Source organism: Apis mellifera, linkage group LG3 (genome assembly GCF_003254395.2).
Source record: "Apis mellifera strain DH4 linkage group LG3, Amel_HAv3.1, whole genome shotgun sequence".
Lineage (NCBI taxonomy): Eukaryota > Metazoa > Arthropoda > Insecta > Hymenoptera > Apidae > Apis > Apis mellifera.
The window spans coordinates 3734970-3757820 of record NC_037640.1 but is presented as its reverse complement, the minus strand read 5'-3'; the positions used below and the strand labels follow the sequence as shown (position 1 = coordinate 3757820).

General features: G+C 33.3%; 2 protein-coding genes across 4 annotated transcripts in view; both read left to right on the top strand.

Annotated features, from left to right (window-relative positions):
- The first annotated feature begins 9 nt into the window (after positions 1–9).
- LOC411492 (ATP-dependent RNA helicase DHX36) lies at positions 10–4939 on the top strand. 2 transcript variants are annotated; one of them, XM_006559764.3, is made up of 15 exons: positions 10–327; positions 438–465; positions 745–1308; positions 1492–1681; positions 1760–1934; positions 2014–2162; positions 2240–2372; positions 2446–2641; positions 2729–2993; positions 3073–3365; positions 3492–3918; positions 3994–4202; positions 4278–4360; positions 4444–4535; positions 4614–4939. In XM_006559764.3, the coding sequence occupies exons 2-15, from the start codon at positions 444–446 to the stop codon at positions 4708–4710; spliced, it is 2895 nt and encodes a 964-aa protein (XP_006559827.2). In that variant the 5' UTR covers positions 10–327; positions 438–443; the 3' UTR covers positions 4711–4939. The 2 variants fall into 2 exon arrangements, with proteins under 2 accessions (XP_006559827.2, XP_006559828.2); XM_006559765.3 differs by lacking the exon at positions 10–327 and adding an exon at positions 354–371.
- A 639-nt stretch (positions 4940–5578) lies between these two features.
- Positions 5579–22851, top strand: part of LOC100578165 — a 78292-nt gene continuing 61019 nt past the window's right edge. Inside the window, exons 1-2 of one of the 2 annotated variants that reach the window (XM_006559771.3) lie at positions 5579–6503; positions 11030–11758. In XM_006559771.3, coding sequence (XP_006559834.1) covers positions 11749–11758 — 10 coding nt within the window. In that variant the 5' untranslated portion in view covers positions 5579–6503; positions 11030–11748. The remainder of the gene's footprint in view (positions 6504–11029; positions 11759–22851) is intronic. The other variant, XM_006559773.3, reaches the window with a different exon arrangement.

Below are 22851 nucleotides of genomic sequence, written 5' to 3'. Positions count from 1 at the left end.
TAATACTAGTGAGAAAAATGTAGCCTCGAGAGATGAAAATTGCTTTCACATATTTTCCATCTAAGTATAACTATACATTAATTCAGTTTTGGTTACTATCTAATTTAAGCATATATCAAATAGTTTTTAATAATATTTTTTAAATAAATAAAGTATTTTTTTTGTTTTATATAATAAATTAATTGTATATTAAAAAAGTAACAATTAATGTATAAGCTAAATCTTGGTTGGATATAATATGCACCAATCGTTTAACTTTAGAGACATTTTTAGTGAAAATGATAATACAGTGTTTTCGAATAGAGCGCCGAATTTGTCAATATTTAAGTAAGTAATCTTAAGTATGAAAACTTTTGTATGGGAAACAAATTGTAATAATCTATGATTAGTTAAAGTAAGAATGTCTTATTCTTATCGGTTCTTTTCATTCTTTTCAGCGAAGAATGCATCCAAGACGTAAACATGGTAAACAAAATTATTTGAAAATTATAATATATATATATAATTATTTTTTATTTTAAAATTATATCGTATTACTTTATCTTTTTTTTAATATTCATAACATTTATATAATTATATAACCTTTATTTAATTATATTGTTTCCAAATTTCATAAGAATTTAATAGTTATTAGGTTAGATTTTTGCTTTGATATTTATCAATATTGCGTATTAAAAATAATGATTTTAAGTTTTTGTATTTTAATTTTCGTGTGTATTTTATCTTTAACATATATGTATTTAGGAGGTAGAGGCGAAAGTTCTCAACCTGGTGGATCACATTTTGAACGTGGTAATCGAGCAAGAGGTAGAGGACAAGGACATCCACCTTGGTTATCTGGAAAAGAGATAGGGCTTTATTATAGAGATAAGGCTAAAGCAAAAGCTAAACAAAAGGAATCTCGAGTTAAATTACCTTTACATGTTCAAGAAAAAATAAAAAATGTGCTAGAAAATTCTAAAGATTATTATGATAAATTATATAATAATGCATATGCTGAAGTTACATATGGCACATTGGAAAATAAATATATACATATTCATGATTCTCAGTTTAAAAGAAAATTTATGAACATGGTATCTGGTAACATACAAGAAAACCTTGCCAAAGCTTTAATGGTTAAATCAAAATTAGAAAGAGACACTGAATTAGATAGCAAGTTATTAGCTGAATATAAAGCAAAACAATCTTTACAGAAATATATGGATATGATAAAAGTCAGATCAAAATTACCATCATATAAAAAAAGATCAGAGATATTAGAATTAATTAATGAAAATCAAGTTATTGTAATAAGTGGAGAAACTGGTAAGTTTATTTTATTTAAAATTATTATTTTTTATTTAAAATTAATTATAAATAATATAATTCCTTTTAAACAGTATATTTATATTTATGTTATTATCTACTTATTTAATGCATGTATTTTATACGTACTTATATGTTTTTAAATGGATTATTAGATACAGCTATTATACAGATGTATTTTAGGTTGTGGAAAAACAACACAGGTTGCTCAGTTTATATTGGATGAACAAATAGAAGAAGGTAATGGTAGTATTACAAGGATTATTTGTACTCAACCTAGAAGGATATCAGCTATATCTGTTGCTGAAAGAGTAGCAACTGAGAGAGCAGAAAATCTTGGTAAATCTGTTGGTTTTCAAATTCGGCTTGAGAAGTATGTTAATTTCTTTTTATTTTTTCTATTAATTTATCTAATTTATAAAAAATTACATTGTATTTTTTTTATATATAGAATATTGCCAAGGGACAGAGGTAGTATACTATTTTGTACTACTGGAATGTTATTGCAATTTTTACAAGGTGATCCTGCTTTAAAAGAATTTTCTCATATTATATTAGATGAAATTCATGAAAGATCTACAGAAAGTGATTTTGTTCTTGCTTTGTTGAAATTAATTATTCCTAAAGTATGTTAAAGTAACTTGATTCAGAATAAATTTATCATTATTTCTTCTTATATATTTCTTATATAAAATTATTTTTTAGAGACCTGATTTAAAAATCCTCTTAATGAGTGCAACACTTAATTCTGAAAGATTTTCAAAATATTACGATGATTGTCCAATGATTCATATTCCAGGCTTTACTTATCCAGTGGAAGAATTTTATTTAGAAGATATTTTAATGCTTACAGAGTAAGTTTATACTCATTAAAAAAATATATAAAAATTATAATTGCAATAAAACTTAAATGATATAATTTAAATTTTAGATTTAAATTTCCTGCAACAGCTGCATTGCCTCAAGATTATAGAAAGCATACAAAAAAATATAAACAAGTACAACAAAAAAGAGATGAATTTCATGATGTGCTAGATCCTTACATACGACAGCTTATAGCTGAGGTAAATAATCTGCTTTTATTATTATATATATTATATTTATATTTTTCTTTTTTGTTTTTATTTATCATTATAGAAGAAATATCCAAGAGAAGTAATTGATCAACTACGGAATCCATACAGTGAAATGATGTCTCTTGATCTTATAGAACAATTAATTAGACATATTTGTAGAACAAAAGCTCCTGGAGCTATTTTAGTTTTCCTTCCTGGTATGATGGATATAACAAAGTTAAATAGAATGATGTTAGATACTGGATGTTATTCACAAAGTAAGTATATTTAATTGTGACATATTATTATTATGAACTGTTTGATTTCATTATAATTTGAAAATCTAAAAAAATTATTTTTTATAGGTCATTATGTTATTTATCCTCTTCACTCTCGTATGCCAACTATCGATCAAAAGCTTATATTTAAGGAACCACCTAAAGGAGTTCGAAAAATTATAATTGCTACGTCTATAGCTGAAACTTCTATAACTATCGAAGATGTAGTATATGTTATTGATTGTGGAAAAATGAAATTTGGTAAATTTGATATTCAAAAAAATATCCAAACTTTGGAACCTGAATGGGTATCATTAGCTAATGCTAAACAGAGAAGAGGTAGAGCAGGCAGGTAAAATATTTTAAAAAAGTTTAAAGAAAAAATTAAAATATTTTTTAAAATATGTACTTCAATGATATATATTTTTTAGAGTAAAACCTGGTATTTGTTATCATTTGTATTCTAAAGCTAGAGAGATGACACTAGATCAATATCCATTGCCTGAAATGTTAAGAGCACGTTTAGAAGAAGTTATTTTGCAAATAAAAATTTTACAGTTAGGAAAAGCTAGAACTTTTTTGGCTAGTGTTATGGATCCTCCAAGTTCAAAAGCTATAGATTTGTCTTTGGATCTACTTCAAACTTTAAACGCATTAGATGATGAGGAACATTTGACTCCTTTAGGATATCACTTAGCTCAATTACCACTAGATCCACGAACAGGTAATGTTTTTATATTAAGTATACTTTTATATAATTTTTTATCAATATTATCAATTTTATGTAATACAAATTTTTTTTATTTTTTATTTTTTATTTTTTTTTATTTTTTTTTATTTTTTTTTTTAGGAAAAATGATTATATGGGCAGCATTATTTTCATGTGTAGAGCCAGTTTTTGCAATTGCAGCCAGTCTTAGTTTTAAAGATGCATTTTATTGTCCTCTTGGAAAAGAAGATCAAGCACATCAAAAGAAACTTGAATTAAATATGGGACAATTCAGTGATCATATTGCATTATCTGAGGCATTAACGGGATTTGAGCTTGCATACAAAAGAGGTTATGCAAGCTCTTTTTGTAGAGAATATTTTCTTTCTTTTAATACACTCAAACTTCTTTCTGAAATGAAAACTCAGTTTGCCCAACATTTGTTTCAAATGAAATTTATGGAAACAGAAAATCCAAACGATAGTAATGCCAATAAGAATTCTAAAAATACAATGTTGGTAAAAGCAATAGTATGTGCTGGATTATATCCCAATGTTGCTATTATAAAGTATGTGTCTTTCAAATCATTATAATAACAATTAATAAAAATAAAACTCATTGCAAAATTTAAATTATTTTTTAGAAGAGTTACAAAAAATGGAACACTTGCATGGACTCCAGAAGATGGAAGTGTTACTGTACATCCATCAAGTGTAAATGATAAAGTTAAGAAGTTTCCTAGTCCATTTATTACATATTTTACAAAGCAATTATCAACAGCAATATATTTACATGATACTACATGCGTTACTGCACCAATTTTATTATTTGCTGCTCCAAATATGACTATAAGTATGTGACTTTTATATACAATTAATATATGATTAATATATATATATATATATTAATCTTTTAAATTTTTTTTAGAAAAAGAAAAAGGAAATTATTTTATTAGTTTAGCAAGTAGTCAAAACTTCGCATGCGACTTGCAAACTGCACAACTTATTCAAGTATAAAAAGATATTTATAATATAAAATTTATAATATTTAATAATGAATTGATTATATTAATGAATTTTGCATTTTTTTACAGAAATTACAAGAACAATTTAATAATATGTTAGAATATAAAATAACACATCCAGGAATAGTACGTTGGAATAGCTTTGAAGGTGATTTATTAAAGTAAGTTTTAACATTTAAACATTTTTTCCTATTTCTTATATCTTTATAAAAAGTATTAATGTTATTTGTTGATCATAGTGCTATTATAGATCTGGTTTGTCAAAAAGATGAGGAAATGGGATTTTGCAATTCTAATATTCAAAACTGTGAAGATAATATGTATGATGACGTTTGAATACAATATAATGAATTTCGATAATAATTGCTTTAGAATATATTAAAATAGCTAGAATAACTTGAATTTTTAATGCCTTTTTTCATTGTCTGAATTAAATAAATATCTAAGATATTCAAATGAAATAATTCATCGAGTATAATTTTATTATAGTTATAATAGATATATCAAAAATATCAGTTTTGTAATATATATTCAGAAAATAAAATTTTTGAAAACAAAATCAAAATATATCGATTTCATGTTCACTGGAATTTTATTACATAACTGTAACATAGTACAATATTAGTACTACATACTGATATATAATATAATAATAATATAATATTTTCAAATATATAAAATACGATTAATATTTATAAAATATTATTTTATGACATAAGTAATGATACCATTCATGCATCACTAACATATAATATATAATTTTCCAAAAAAGAATGATTTTTGAAGAAAATGCTAAAAATGAAAACTGTAAATTGTTTTATATGATCAAAAATTATGTTTAAAATGTATATATGTTATTCTTAAATATCTTTTTTATTTAATTAGAATTTGAAATGCAATAAAAGAAATGCAATAAAAGAAAATTGAGAAAGGCAATTATTTTTAACAGAGATTCTGATTTTATATATCAATGATTTGTATCATTAATCAAGATTCTTAATAGTCATGAATATCAAATGAAAGAAGGAAGTTTGACAAAAGATTCTCAATTTCAATAATAAATTTCTCTTCTCTGTTCTGATCATTTACGCATCGCAAATAAAAATGAGCCTCGGGTCTGGCACGAGCTGATAGCTACCGCGAAGAGAAGTAAATAGGGGGGAGAGAAAGAGAACGAGTGAAAAGTGGGAGGGTGGTTAGGAGAGGGACGTTCTGGCAATACACGAGCGAGGCACGTAGCGTCCGATTCAGTCTGCATCCGACCGCCGCGAGTGTCGCGTCGCGAAGCAGTGGTCAAATTTCGGGGGGGACACGAGACTCCGATACGAGTCAGTTCGTGCGAGTGATCGTGATACGACACCACGGTCTTTTATCCCGTGTCTAAGCGGGCATTTATTATTCATATTTTCTTGAATCGTGATTTGTAATAAAAGAAAGGAAAAATTAGTGAGAAATCACAGTTGCGTGTATTGGTGTTAGAGAAAGAAAGAAAGAGCAGGTCACTGAACGACCATACGAAGGTAGGAAGAGGGAGAGAGAAAAATAAAAGACAGACAGAGAAGGATTTTCGTCGCGACATATACACACGTATATACACGTGCGAAAGCGAGGAGAGACGTGAAACACGCGCGTGCGCACCCGCGTAACACATATACACATATAAGAAAGAGAGAGAGCAAGAAAGAGATAACGAAGACACGGCGCAGGAAGAGGCAAGAGAATCAGTGACACTGGGAGGGTCGGGTATTCCTCGTGCAAAACCGCCACCGGAATATATGTCGTGAGTGTGCGACCGAAGATCCGCGGATAGAGGCCGGCGATAGTGCGTGCAGAGCTTTGAGAAGCAAAAAAAAAAGCAAAGACTCCGGGTGAAAAGCAATGCGGGTTCATTGACTGCGTGCCGCGCAATGGCTGCATGTTCGTGGCCGATGCACAGTGCATGTGTGACAGGAGCTACGAGGAGGACGACGCCGAGGACGACGAGGTCGAAGATACCGGCTACGGCCAACATCGAACTCAAGACCTACTGAAATTCTGTTCGAATTCTGTATGTGATCGAGGACTCGAGGGCTATCTTGATCAAAACTGCGATAACAACGAGAAACATTGGAATTTTTCGTGCTTTTTACGTGAGTAGTTTCCGATATTTTATTATAAAATTAGCTTGTAAAACTGCATTAAATTCTTTTCTTTTCTTTCTCTCGAAATTTGTAGAATTAAAAGTATAACCTTTCGCTCGAATCTCGATAGACATGTTCAAATCTCGAGACGCCATTTCGAATTCTCGAATATCTTCGATTTACGATAATCGAAATTCTCTAAAATACCAACATTCATTGCAATATGTGCCGTGCCATTTTAAGAATTCTTGTTCGTAAGATGTTGCGATGCATTATGGCAATACCATCGAACTGACCTAATTTTTTCATTACTTTTACGGTGTTTGGTAATTTTCGTTTTCTCTTTCGTGTCGCGTGAGTACTTGTTTTAAATGTGAGTTTCAAACAGAGAGAACGTGTTTCGAGAATATCAAGGGCGTAAGGTCATTCACTGCAACCGGTGTTTTCTCGTTCAAAGGTTGTTCGTATGTCAATGCCCTATTGTTGGAGAATATCTTGATCGTGATTGGAAAGATATTGACATTTTTCTCTGAAATTTTTATAACATAGACTCCTGATTTGGTAACTGTGTAAATTGTAATAATTGTTCGAAAAATTAAATTCAGATTCTTAAAATTTAAGTCGAAAATATAAATAAATCTTTGAAGTGTTTGTGAAAATATTGTTGCGTAGTAGGATTTTACGCAAGATTCAACGAAACAGATATTTTCTCATTAAAAATTAATTCCTTTACATTCGAGGACGAACAACTGAAGGACGCGTACGTCATTCTTGCAATGACCTTATCACCAATACGCTGACCTTACCTACTGTAGATATTAAAAACATCGTAACAATATATTTTTATAACAATACTTAATTGAACAATTGTCGAGTATTAATATTTTTCTTTTAAAAAATATCTATATTTTGAAAATTTTTAAAGAACATATTGAATTCTATCAAAAAAAAAAAAAATTAATAATCTGACTTTACTGTCATTTTATTTTTGTTCATTAGTTCACGAACCTTTCTAATTTTGTATCTAATCAAGGAATGATAGACTTTGCTACGAGTTGACAACACTTTATCTTTTTGTATGTTGTTTCTATAATTTTCTGTTCATATGTATATATATGAATATATAATTTCTTTTCTCGAAATTCGGAAAAGAATTTAAAACAGGAATAACTGGACGAGAAAAAAGTTTGAATATAGATCATCTAAATATAGAGTACTGACTCGTTTTTTTTTTATCGAGAAGGTTTATTCTTCACGAATGTAAGGTAATTTTAGTTGTTAATATTTACAAAATGAATAATATTATTAATGTAAATGACAAAAAGGGACGATGTTGAATCAGATAATTCTGACACGTATTTTGAATGATAGTTATTTCAATTAAATGTACATTTAATTCCCAATGCTCGAAAACATCGATTAGGCCGGATAGTTGTAGTGTTGAAAGGAACAACTTCACTTTGGAACAAATCCAACCGGTTAACTTGTGTATTCTAATCGAGTAAATCAGGATAAGTACGTGTTTTTACCTTGTTTCACACGTTTGATTTTGTTGTAATTAACTGATATGGAGGTGGAAAAATTAAGTATTATACACTGGCGGTCGATTTTGACAAACAGTTATTTGCATTGTTTATATTTCCTTTGTCCGTGCCAAATTAGTTTTTCCCGGTGCATTGTCATTCGTCTATTCTTATCTCGTCTGTGTATGCACGCAAGCGCGTACATTCTTTCTTTTTCTACCATTCCATTCGTAAAATTAACTGCATAATAATTAATTTATTCGCAAATTTAGTGTAAATATTCAGATAATGTTGTAAAAAGCAAAAATTTAGAAAAATTTATTTTAATTTATTCATTCATATTATTTGAAAGAAATAAGTGACAGCAAAATTTCTGGATTATTTAAAAAGGTAATATATGTAATTTAATAATGTAATTATTAGATGATATTTTTAGTCATATAAGAATTTTTTTGTAAAATTTAATGATTTGAATAGATTTTTTAATTAATTTTAATTTAAAGAAAATAAGGTTAGGATAGTTTTATCGAAATACCGTTTTAAATATCAGATGTTACTTGTCGAAAATTTAAAGTTGTAATTTTATAGATTACCAAAATTCAAATTTGTAATTTCATTCGTAGTTATCGATTGGCTAATCGTGTTCATTGATCTTGTCGTTTAGTAGATTGAGATCGTTGCACCCATAAAACGTATTCCTCACAATGAGATAATTGTTCTTAATCATCATGTATATTCTCATTGATAATACGCTTCTATATATATATATCTTTAGCTTTATTAAAAATTTTGATAATATATAGTTCTATTTCTTTTTTTCTTAGAAAGCAAAGTGAATCGCACGTCAAAATTGCTGCAATCAAAAATGTTTGAGACATTCAATAAAAAATGTGAATTTTTAGCGCCCACGATACGTAAACAAAACATTAACGCCATATGAAAGCGATAAAAAAGAGAAATGATCCATTCTAAAGATTCTTTTATCTATTTTTCGATGTTATATTTTCGGTCAATGCTTGTGATCGAATTAGAAGCTTTTTTCGTATCATAACCTTACTTAATATTGTTGATTTCGACCTTCGCCACTAGTAGGCGCGAACAGTACGAATCATTAGTCACGTGACGATATATCGATATATCGATAATTTCATGTTTGAAGTTAGATACATTTGACTATCGAACGGAAGTGGAAAGGTTAGTTTGTGATCAGTAGTTTTGCACGCGAGGCCAAGAAATTAAAACAGCATTGATTGATCGGAATTAGGACCGTATTACTTGACTCAATTAATTAGAAACGCTTGTCAAAAGCTTCTTGTAGCCGGGAAAGAGGAAGATATCTACGATACACGAGGTGTTCCGAGGTATACGTGCCACTCATCCGTGACTAATGCTTAACAGTTGGCGGGTGAAAATTGGCGCGATGTAAATATGGGACGAGTTCTCATGCGCGCGGCGTATATCCGCTCGATTTACTTCGTCAGCTTCAAACACGACGTATAATATGACCTGTTCGCCTCCACCATATTCATCTTTGTTCCCGATCGTAAGAGGATTCCGCAACTTTAAGCGACTGACAAATTTCGATAAATAATCAACGATTCATAGTGTAATGGCGGCGATTCGGATTATGCCAAGAATTCGGAAGTCAATTGGCACGAACATAGTGTTTCATACGTTGTTGAATAAAAATAGGTGACCTATATATTGTGCATACATATAATTTATGTACAAATATGTTATTAATACGATATATTTTTATTTCACGAAATAGAAGTGGACTTTTTAAATGCTTCTTTGTCGTTCGGAAGAGGTAAATGTTGCACTGTAAGAAATGTTGGCAACATTTTTTATTTACGTTCCTCGCGATCTGTTTGGAATAACTTCGAGCTACAATAAGCTTCGATTTTTACGTTTTGGCTTTCTGCAAGATGAATCATGCATTTTGGAACAATAAAATATACATTTTTTTGTATATTTTATAAATCAACAGTATTTGTCAAAGCAGGTACAGTCTTTTAATATATTATACTTTGACAATTTGAAAATTGTCGATCAGAGGAATGGCGCTTAATGTAGACATTTAATTTATTATATGATATATAAAGAATTTAAAGTATTTAAAGAATATGGAAAATAAGGATGCGAAATGTTCAAAATAATTAATCAATCTATCAAAATAATGAATTATATGGGTTATGTAGCTTTAGAAAAGAGTGCAAAAAGAAAAATAACAAAGTTTTTGTTTTAGGTTAGAAAATAATATTTGAATTTTTTAGAAATATATATTATAATCGTGCATTCGATCAGAAAACCACTATTTTCGCGTGAAAAGCTTGCATGTCCCATTTTTGAACCGATCTCGTCTCTAGTAACGGATTACCCAATGGACACGATTACCTTCGGTGCTGCTAATAGATGATCATGAATGAACGCGTGAACGCAAGCCATTCTCTCAACCACGCGCAAATGCACTATATTCTAAGCATTTGTGGCACAGACAAATTAACAAATATCAATGGATTATATTTATAATTCAAAACTAAAAACAATAATCAATATATATTTAGGATTAATATTATTTATAACGTGAACAAGCTCTATTGAGAATAAATTAAATTAATGAAAATTTAATTTCAAATTTTATATTAAATATCATATTATAAAATCACTAACTAACTAAAATAAATTTTTGTTATAATTCTATTATTCTATTATATACAATTATCATTTTGTATTGTAACAAAAATAAAATCAGATAAAATAATAGTAGGTTATTAAATAAACTTTATTTGGTTCTATTTAAATTATGTTCTATTTCATTCTGCTCTTTGAAGTATCATTCTGTACTGAAATAGGGATTTATAAAGCTTGTTTTCTAGATAATGTTTTAAAGAATGTTTCAAAAAATTTTAAGAATCTGCGACAACTTCCATAGTTTTCATTAACTTTAATTCAAAATCCACACACAATTTCTCTTTTAATTCATTACTAATTCATCTTTTTTTTTTTTAGGTAAGTGAACTCGGCCACTACTGGACTTCAACAAAATTCTGCGCATCCATTTGCAGATATGATTTTAATTTATCAGGATACACTAATGAACACTTGATCAACGTTTTCTTACAAATCTTCGTAAAGTTTTAATAGTCTCTTCTGAATTTTACCAAAGACACGAGAATCCTGAGACAGACTTTAATCCAGTTAAATTATCTTTAAGAAGAAAAAAAGAAGAAAAGAAGAGAAAAGAAAAGAAAAGAAAAGGTTATTTGCTTCTCAATTGTGCTTCGTGCACCAAATTTATCTAACATAAATCTTCGCTTACCAATTTTATCCGGACTTAATGCTTGCGACCAGGTGTTTGGACAGAAAATCGGCACGAAGTCGCGGCAATACCTGGGAAAAATGTTCATTTGCTGACGATTGGCAGCAAAAGCAAGCAGATCGCGGTGGTGAATCGTCGTTGAGGATCGCGTCGGACGTGTTGAGGTGGCGGGACTTAGGTGAGGATATTCCGTCGCGTTTGACGTCGTTGTCGTCGTCGTGGTGCGTTGTTCAGCCCGTGGTTCGGCAGTGAGAGAAAGATAAGAGGGAGAGGCGGGCAGCTATAACCGGCAACCACACGGTGGACATGATTATTTCAAAGGATCTGTTCCTCTTTGGCGACCAAGATTACCTGCGCCTTCCCAGCAACGAGAAGCGCCAGCAACGGGCAATGGGCCGACCGATCATCAATGCTCCCAGGTAAGTGGCTGCGATATTTTTATTTTTCATTGCGTTTTAATTTTTTATTTTTCTTTCTTTCTTTCTTTTCTTTTCATTTCGTGGGATAAACGTGGAAAAAACTTGCTGACGAATACGTTTTACGCTCGAAACAATTGGAAGATTGCTTTTGTTAAGCTACTTTGTTTATTATGTGACATCGAGTCACGCATGATAATATTTTAAAAGAATAAATTTATGAGTTTTATTATCGTTCTTTTATTAAGTATAATGCTTTTTGGAAAATCTTAAATAAAGGTAATTCTTTCGAGCATATTCGTATTTTTGAGCATAGTTATTTCATATGGAATAATTATTTTTAGAATTTTATTCGTAGAGTAAGAAGAAAATTAAATACAAATATTATCTGTATGGATTTAATTTTATATTTAATAATTTGTTCGATCCGAGGATAATTATTTTACATATTTTAATAGGAATTTGCTATTAGAAAACAAATTTAACATTTCACCGAAAATATGATATTATTATTTCGTATTTGAAGAGTTTTAAATTTACGGAATCAGGCGATACAAATCATACACTCGCAAACTTGAACTTCTCCAACACAAAACTCCTCCTTTTTCACAAATATTCCAAATCTCTTCTTTCTATCCAGAATCTTTTAAATTATTAATGAACTTGATTCGTTGTAAACAAAATTCACAATCACTTCGAAAATATTTACTCCAAAATGACAACAACAATAAATACGAGATAATCAAATATCATATTCTTTAAAAAAAAGTCTTTCTCTAGAAGACTGTAAGATTTTTCGCGAACAAAAAAAAGAATAAAAAGAAAAAAAGGCAGGGAAATGGCAATTAAAAACGCGTGCTAGCGCGACTGTTAAATCCCTTATCATGACTGATACAGTCGATGATCTCTTTCGAAAGAGGACCGAGCCGTCGCCCGCCCCTTATCTATTCGCGTCATAAAAAAATATATCATCGACTAATACGTCGGCAAATCTCGACGGTGGTGTGCAATAAAAAATGTCGAGAATTGGTAGAATTCTCGTCTCGTCACGTCTCGTCTCGTCTCGCGACCTTCCACCGCGTCTGCCGGCTTCCTCGATCATTCCGCGACGTTCTTTATTCGCATGATTTTATTCATCATGCTTTCGAGTTTATCGAAACTTGTTGATCGTTGTACTATGATGCATAGATGTAAATATGCGCATCGTCGTTAGGATGATAGGATACCTTTCAGTCTCAATAAAACTTTAACATTTGAGGAAGATAATGCAACAAACTTGAATAGAATTATAGATCTAATATAAAATAGGTAGATAGATGTAATTATATAAGAAATTTGGATTATTTTGTGATTCCAGTGTTCAATCAGATGATTCGTGCATTTTTCTCTAACTTAATTTCCCTATCAGAAAAGACAAAGAACAATTCCTCTTCCTATCTTCTTTCTCTTATTCTATCTCCGTTTCTCCCTCCTCGTTTCATTCGTCTTCGACAAATTTATTTGTAAAAATAGCGTTGTTTGTCCTGACTGATTTAACAAGCGTCGACATATTCTGGTTGCTTATTTGTGCATGTGTTTGTTTGATCGTGTCTTTTGTTTCCTTGCCTCGTCGACGCATTCGTTAATACCGCGTAATTCCGTACCGCGATTCGAGATCTCGAAATATCTCTCGATCCCTTGTTTTTCCGTTTGCTTTGTTTCTCTCACTCTCTCTCTCTCTCGTTGATTCGTAATTCGTCGCGCGACGAATATTGCGATGAAATTTTCCAACGCGTTCCGATTTTCATCACGATTTCGGATAGCTCTCCCTAGGGATTTCGCGAGGACTTTGCGCGAGGATTCTGCAGAGATATTAGGGATTTCCCCTATTCTCGAATTTTTAGCGATACCACGAAGGTAGCGACTTAATGGAATTCTATAAATTTCCATAATTCTCCGCTGGATTCTTTTCAGCAATTCCATGGCTTGGCTTTTCCAGCATTTTTACGTAAGATCTCCTTTAAGATCTTAGATTCCTTCTTCTTTTCGTCGCGTAAAAATTCTTGAATTTTCAAAGATACCGTGATTTTGCGCACGATCTCGAGATTTCTAACGTAGAGAAAAAATCTTTTCAATTTTCTGGATCGGAAAATAGTTTAATTGAATGCGGTTACCAAAGACGCGATACCGATCTTCAAAAATTGTTTAATTTAATTCGTGTTTTTTAAGTAGTAAAAGAAAGGAACGTTTTATCGATCTCACGCCCGTTGATGGATATATCACGCAATGATACATCACGCAAATTCCTCCTCCCCGCGTTTCATAATTTCTCGAAAGCTTTACGTAACGATATTTCAATGCAGAGTACAATTTCGTCCCTCGAAAGAAACTCGAACGATCACCTTTCATCTTTTATTAACTGCTGCTATCATTTCCAGATCCAATTTTACACCTCTTCACATATCAATTGGCCAGTTTCTCTTCATTAAATTAGACGTCGGCCGCAATCGGCCACTTCCGGCCCTCCCTTCGCAGAGTGAAATCGGAGGAGGACGAAGGAGGGGGGGGGCTTTGATCAGGTTTTGGAAACCCGTAACCCTCTAATTACCGAAGCTCGGCCACCTCTTCAAAAGGGTTTTCGAGAGAAAAGAAAGTTGCAATTTCGTGTCCACGAGCCAGGCACCGCACTTCGGAGAAGCAATAAATCGCGTTTTTTTCGACCGGAGGCGGACCTCTCCTCCTCCTCCTCCTCCTTCTCTTCCTTCCCCTCCTCCCGGGATCCGTGTTTTCGAAAGCGTTTCGAGGTATCGATTACCTTTTCGCGTGTCGTCCTTTCGAAATCGTACACCGCCAATCGTATTTCCCGATTTCAGCGGACGAATTTCTGAACGTTTCTGAAACGCGTGAAATGCGTGAAAAATAAGAAAGAAGTTGTGCATTATAAATCGTGTATAATCACGCTTCGAAAATGTGAAGGAGATTAGCGGTTGATTTTTTTTTTATCGGTGTCAACGCTCCACGAATATTATTGATACGAGAGAGAGAGAGAGAGAGGGAGGGAAAAGAAAAAGAAAAAGAAGGAAAAGGAAGAGAGAAACAAGAACGCTCGAAATAACGAGTGTTATCGTTGCGCTGTGGGATGGCGCGCGGTCCTCCGAGTCTGATTTTTCGAGGAAAACGTTCGTAAATCAAGCTTTGTTTCTGACATATATAAAAATGTGACGTGACAGATAAGTTTCGCGTTTTATCTTTTCGCCATACCGTTTATCGCTCTCTTGCTACCAGCCAATCAATATCCAAAACTTTCGTCCAACATTGTTCCCGGCCCGATTGTGCGTTGGCCTCCCGCGATTATTTTTTTCTTCGACGATAATTCGTTGAAAATACCGCTCGAAATTATTCCATATTAATACATCGTGTGTAGTCATTATTATTAGTTTCAAACTAATATCGCGGGAAGGAAGTTTCTAATTCCGAACTTTCGATCGATCCTTCTCGAAAATTCCTGAAAGGGAATTGAAATTGTTGCGAACGTGTATCAACAATTTTCCAAAAATCTCCTACATCTTATCCAATACTCTTTCTCTCCTTCCTTAGAGGGAAGCTCCATGTGATTTAAGCTCTTCTCTTCCTGCTCCAGAAAATAAGGAAACGATATATCGATTATTCCATTTTTCCTCGCAAATCATTCGTTTCACTTCGTTCCGCGTAACTGGAAACGTTGAAAGTCCGCGAAAGATCCCCTGGAATCGGCTCGACCAGCAGCGGGGAACCCTGTCGCCGAGAAATCCGCCGATTTTTCTCGCTCGGCGACCGGTCCACGCCCATGCGCCCGCTCCCTTGCCCACGCGACGCGAGATAAGGGGAATGCGAGCGTGTACCGAGCGTGTGTGCCGGGCGAAGAGTGGGTCACGCATGGGAAACTGGAACGGTTTCATCTCGGGAGGCGGAAGACTCGATTTTTCTCCCGAGGAGAAACCGCCGATTTTTCTTTCGATCGGGCCCCGGTTTCTAGGTTAGACACGTGTAACGCGCGCCTCGTCTACAGGGTGATCCTAGGTGATGCTGTTAACCAATCCGTTGCAACTTTCGTAAGGTAATAAGAGTTGCACTGTTTTTCTTTTTTTTTTAATAACTCGTGAAACGGAGAGGTTCTCTTTAAACTTCCTCTTCTCTTTCGAAATTGTTTTCCAAATTTTCTTTAATCTTTGATGTGCATATGATAGGAGTTTCTTATTAGATCTTTAGGTACATAAGAGAAAATAATTGAGTGGAACGTCTCAAAATTTTTTCTTATTGAATAGATTAATATTTCGAGAGGTTTGAGTAATATGCGAAAAGGCAGGTTGATGTTAAGCAAAGGGTTGCAAGAAGAGAAAGCGTGTAGACAGGCTCGAGAGAGACTCGTAAATTAAAGCCCTTGCCTGGTAGCAGGTTCGAGATTTTGAAATATTCTTGGAAGATTTTGAAACGTTCTATCGATTATCCTTACTTTATTTAAACCCATCTTATTAAATCCCAACTTTAAAAATTTCTCACTAGTTAAAATTCTTTTATAATTAATTCAGAATAGAAAAGATGAACAATTCGCGGATAAATTAATCAATCGATTGATTAAAATATTATCACGATATTTTTTTTATTTACTCTTAAGAAAAATTTCATTATTTTCTTCTTCGGTCGTCGCGTTTTATTTTCTAATCGGATCGCCGTTTATTATAAAATACGAATTTCGAGCGATTCCACCCCCTGAAAAGAAAAAAGAGAAGCACTTGGAAAGGGAAGATTTTCGGCTACTTATGCAACACCGTGCACAAAACCGCGATGTTGCTATTTATAAAGAAACGCATCGAGAGCGCGCGTTATCTCACGAAGCGAGCAAGTCGGGATTCAAGTTCAATTCGGTCCGGTGCAATGCACTTTGGCCGTGTTCTTTCGAGAGTGGATGGAATGATTCATTCGACGGAATTAGTCAGAGCCGCGAGAAGATCGATCGTTGGAAACGTTGAGAGAGCTCGATTTCACGGCTCGCAATTTCGACGTCTCGGGAAACCGATTCTCGATTCGTCTCCCTTCGAATCCCAATTTCTTCAGGATTTGGCAAAAATTTATCACGCGTAGTGGACGAAACTCTAAGTGAAGCCTTTTAAGGAAGCCATTCCTTCGAGGACGGAGAGATAATATTTTTCAAAAATTGAAAACCGAGATCTGAGATTCATTTTGAAAAGTTTCCAATTCGAAATTAGTGGAATTTTCAGAAATGGAAGAGTGAAGAGAATCGTTACGAAATTGTTAAGATGAATTATCGGTTTAAGAGAAGTAGAAAAAAAAAATGACACGTCCTCGGTTAAAATTGATACATTCGCTGTGTTTGGAACATAAGTGGAATGATACAAGTCGAATCGAAATAAAAAAATCGGAATAAAGGCAATAATAATAAATTTAATGAAATTTATGCCTCGTATTTAATAATTCTAAGCGTTAATACTCGATAACACGAATTCCATAAATAAATATATATATATTTTATCATGATATATTATTGGAACAAGTAGGATACTATTTTATGCCGACTTTACTGGGTCACCTGAAGATTGGCCGCGACAATTTTAAATAAATAAAACGATCGATAATCGGCATTGGAAAGAACAGCGCTATTTAACGCGAGAATCGCCTAAATTATTTATATAAATCGTGTCTTTTACATTATATCCCAAAAATGTATCAATGGATTTGACGAAAAGCATTGCATCGTATCAATCGTCTATTCATTTGCGCGTGTATTGCAATAATTTCCAAATGTTGAAATTTAACGCGAAGGAAACGTATTCAAAAAAAAAAAAGGAAAGGAAGAAAATTCAATTCGCATTCGAGATCGAAGAAAAAAAAAGAAAGGAAAGAAGATAAAATAGAATAAAAAAGAAAAACAAAGAATACAAGAAATGGTTGAATTATTCACACAGTGCGTGCAGCGTGGACGAGGAATTCACGTAGTTGGAAAAGACGCGTTTCGCTGGAGCAGCCACGACGACCTCTCCATAAAAGTCTCTCGATAACTGGGTTTCTTTCTGGCGTTACTTCTCGCGACATCGCATTCAAAACATGATCTCCTTTCTTTTTCGCCTTCTCAACAGGCCATTTTTCGCTATCCTTTGACGAGGCCCATTCCAATATATATCGAAACATTGCTACAACTTGTTCCATTGTTCTTTTCAATCGTTTTTCTATTTTCGTTCTCTTATTACGTAAAAACTTTCTTAGAGAAAATTTATGATTTTTGAACACGTGTCTTCGTAATTTTTCTAATAGGATCTTGCGAAAAAATATCTTCTAACTCTAGAATTTGATGGAATTTTTTAAATCGATGGATTTTACATTGAAAAATAAGGGACATCGTTTAGTAGAGAAAGGATTCGAGTGTGAAAAGAGAATTGTAGCGTATTGAGATAGTTTTATATAGGAGAGGCAGTTTCTTCCGCGAAAAGAAAAATGTTATAAAGGATCTTAAATTATTGCTGAAAATTCGATTTCTCCTCGAGGTTGTCCCTCGCAAAATTCCTCGTCAACAGTTTGCGCTATTGATTTTATGCGTTATCTCATGCATGCTAAACCGTTCGTTACAAACAAATATACACTAGACTTCTCGAATATGTTATTCGTAGGAAAAAGTCTGAGGTATTCGAGTCTGGATACCTTGATAAACAAGTTTCAGGCTCAATGTACCGAGTCACTTGTGTGCAGAGACTGCATTAGAAAATGAGCCACGTTCGAGAAAGAGCGATACAAAAAAAAAAAAAGAAAAATCATTTTCTAATATTAGTTACAGTTTCAACCGTAATAACAAGTTCGACAAACTTTAACAAGATCGAATTTCTATATAACATATTCGTACAATTTTCTCGTCAAAATTTCAACGAAACGTTCCTCCTCTTCTGTTATAATTAATCGTTCTACAAGATAACAAAATCCTTCGAAACGCGTAAAGTGACAAATGATGAACGCGTTTCTCTCCAGGAGGGGGGGGAGGGAGAAAGGAAAATAAAGTCGTTGCGGTGGCTATTTCGCCTAGGTGCGCGAAAGTGGAACGAAAAAAAGAGTGGCGGAGGGCCCCCCCTGTATATTCCGAGATGAAATCGAGGACGGTGCATGCAGCAGGCAACCGTGCCATTAAGTAGATTGAATATTACCCTATATTCGGTGGAGAGGCGCGCAATCAATAATGTAGAAAAATGCGCTTATTCCCGAGCCTTGAATCGGCTCTTTCTCTCGAATTCAGTTCTAATTTGCCACGGGATTGGCCGCGCGCGTCTTCTCCGTTTCCTCTCGAAGGAGGGAGATCTTCCTCTCCCCCCGCGGACCGTTACGCGACGATTCGAAGACGTTGCATTTGCATTGGACGGGTGTTTCGCGCCCGGTCGGTAAAGTCGATCGATCTTGAGCCGTGTTTGAAGTTTACTTGGGTAATGTCAATGAAGTTGGAACGAATCCTGATTGCTCGATTAGAATGTAGTTCATCCGTTTATTTTTGCACAGGCGGCAAAATTACTTCTATTTGTGATTCGATTGTGCAAATATTGTGCACAAATATCGTATCGAGAAATTTATCGTTTATTCGTTGAACGAAGGATCGAATTGATATCAGGGAATTTTGTTCAAATTGACGGACGTGCGAATAATACGTTTTCTGGAAACGGAATGCAGAACAGATGTACGTAAAAATGATAAAAATCGATGGTACGATTCGTAATAATTTCGCTGGGTTTCACTGTGAAAGATAGATCGAATAAAGAAAGAGATTCGCAGGATTTGAATATTATTCTCACTCAGTTAAGATATAATTGTTTATTCGTTCTACTTGTGAAGTACAGCCTTACTTTTGCCAAGTTTCCTTTGCCAATTTACTACTACCACTACTTCGAGTCACTACTAATCTTAGTTGAAGTACAATAGTTGAATATATAATATGCAATAGGAGATAATTTAAACGGTGTCTCGTTTAAATCTCTTCTTCAAGTTTTGATTCTAAGATAGAAGTTCAAAATCTTTTTATTTCCCTCGATCAATCCCAAAACAACCTGTTCATCTTTCTTCAAATGACTCCGATATCCTCGATACAAACTCGAATTAATCTTGAAGAAAACGATACGAGAGTTCTCTTTTTTTTAAAAAAAAAAGGCGTGTCTGAAGGATTACGATCTGAATTAAACGCGCATAAAACTTGGCCTAACTATTCCCTTCAAGGACTAAGAAGTTGAAGCGCACCCCAGGGAGGAACGAACTCGAGGAATGTCCGATGTGAATGAACTTCTCGTAGCCTATGAATGACGAGTGTTTGGAGTAGCGTAGAAGGGATCGAGTGGCTGTTTAGGGTTGAGCTTTGGTTTCCAGTGAAACCTGTGCCGGAACGACTTCTAGGAACGCACGTGGAGCATTGAACTTAACCACGTCAAGACTCCGTCACCGCGATAAATTATCGTGGCCACAAGTCGTAATTAGAAATTGACTTATCACGAATCGATTTCACGACTTGCTGCCTGTAATTTATAATATATATTATATATATATGGATCGATATTATAAACGCCGTGGGAAATATATATTTTTTTTTGTTTCACAATTTAAGAAATTTACGTCCAATGGATTTCAATGATGGAGATTTCAATTATGCAAATTTTATGCGTCAAACGCGCAAGATATTTTAACGTAATTATCGACGTGTTGATTTAATCGAGAGGAGATGTATATTATTTAATTTCGTGGATCAAATAATAATATAGTTTCCATTCGTATTTCAATTCGAGCTGGGAATCCACGACATTTGGAAGACATTTGAAAAGATTAAAATAATTTGGAACCGCATTTGAGGGACGTTATTTTATTAAACTACGAAAAACTGAGAAGTTTAAAAAAATTTCTAATTATTTCTCCAGTTTCGACAACACTGTTAATAATCCTCGAGCAATCAATTTACTCGAACGCGAAAAAAATTTGTATTCCAACATCGTTTTAATCTTGCATCCTTCGTTAACCATTGAAGAAAATATTTTTCTTCTCTCGAAGAGAGAGAGAGAGAGAAAATAATCTGCCCGATCAAACGATAAGAGGATGCTGGGAGGAAAACATTTTTAAGGAATTACACGATTCGAAAAGGCGATTCGAACGTTCTCTCCAATTCAACCCTTCGCATTACCACGAATGTCGAACCTGTTCCGTCCCATTTGTAAGATAGTAATTTTCGAGTTTGAGCTTAGCCGTTGTCCGAACGGACAGCTCCCCTTTCCAAGTGGCATGCTGATTACGAATGCAAAGAGCAACTGTTAACCGTGTTTAAATGATAATGAGAGTAGTAATTGGACGATTTATGACCGATTAACGTGCATTGCTCTATAATTTCTCCGTTATAAATATACCAGAGGTACGAGATGATAATTACGACCGTGATTTTTATCCATCGGGAAAATGGATTCTCCCGTGTATTAATTGGAAGAATTTTTGCTCTCTCAATTCATAATTGTATATATGAAGATATATGTTTCAATTGGATATGATTCCTTCTTTAAATTGCAACGGTATTATTCGGTAAAACGGAGTATGTTTTAAAAGGTGTTGTATATTGGATCGATATTTTGTTAAGATTAAACTAAACATAGAAAGAAGAAAGAAACGAAGCTCTCTTCTTTCGATTCTAAAAATTCTAAAAAATTATATTTCGAAAATCATCCTCCTCGTTTATCCCGGGCGAAGCTTGAAAATGCTAATTTAGTTTTAAAAATAAAAAGTTTTCTTCGTCGTATTTAGAAATTTCTCACCTTCTCCTTTATTAAACTCGAATTCTCTTTTTTTGAGGAGGAACGGAGATGGAATTTTTCTCGGTATAACAGTTATTTCTATGCAAAAATATGGGGACGTAACTTGTAAAAAAGAAAAGAAAAAAATAAAAAATAATTCTTTGTGCCGAGGATTTTGAACGTTAAAGTTTCACGATTCACAAGTTCAATTCGAAGAGGAATGAACAATCGAAATACGAAAATACGAATTTAAATCATGCCTTTATTATCATCGAAAATCAATTCTTCGCCGCGTTACCAGTGTCTCGTCCACGAGAACTCGGCAGACGAAAAGAAACTTTCGACCGAATTTTATGCAAATTTCCAGTCTGTTTGCCGTCTGTTTTGTTTGCAAATTTAGTTTTACCCGGTGACATCGTCGATTTTTTTTATTCCGTTTATTTTTTTCCCCCTCGACGCGAATTCGAAGAATTTTTCCAATTTCTCCAATTTCTTCTCCTTCTGTCGATTCGACTCGACAGAACGAATTTTTCCGTTAGAACTCTTCTTTTTTGCTTTGTAAAAATATTTTACCTCTCAAAGAAATTCGAGAAATTTTATTATTTAACCTAGGAGGTCATTCTTTTTCTTTTATACATATATATATAGTTAATTACTGGTGACCCAGATTACATACGCGAGATAATTAAACCTACAACTTTAACACATACTTCAAAGTTAATAAAGTATTACAAAATGTATCAAGACAATGAAAATAGATAGGTCAAAGAAATGTCCCTTCTTTTAAAAATCACAACGATTCTTCCTCCTAAATTAATTTCTTCTATTCGAAATATTTTTCTCCATTGTCTTATAAATTTGTCAATCATCTTCTGTTGATAAATTTTACGTATCCTGAAGATTACAATTTATAGACGTTAATTGGACAGTGTGGATACGTTTCATACACATAGTACGAATAATAACGCATAATGATTGGCGTATAATAATAATTTGTCGCGACAAATCTGGTTATGGAAAAGGAATTAGTACGGGAAGAAGAAGAAGGCCGAATTTGGCCTCTCGTATAAATTAACATTCGTATGAATCAGACGATTTAACATTCGATACGTAACATTCCAACAATTATCGTGCCAATTATCCCCGAACCTTGTGACTTGTGATTTATTTTATCCCGTCGGATAAAATAACGGCACTTTCTCTCTCTCTCTCTATCGAGAATCGAACAAAACAAGAAGATTTATATTCGGCCCAATCTTCGAATACGACAATACGCGCTTATCTAAGCTGCTCTATTTTCCGATCTATGAAAGAGACACTTCAAATTTC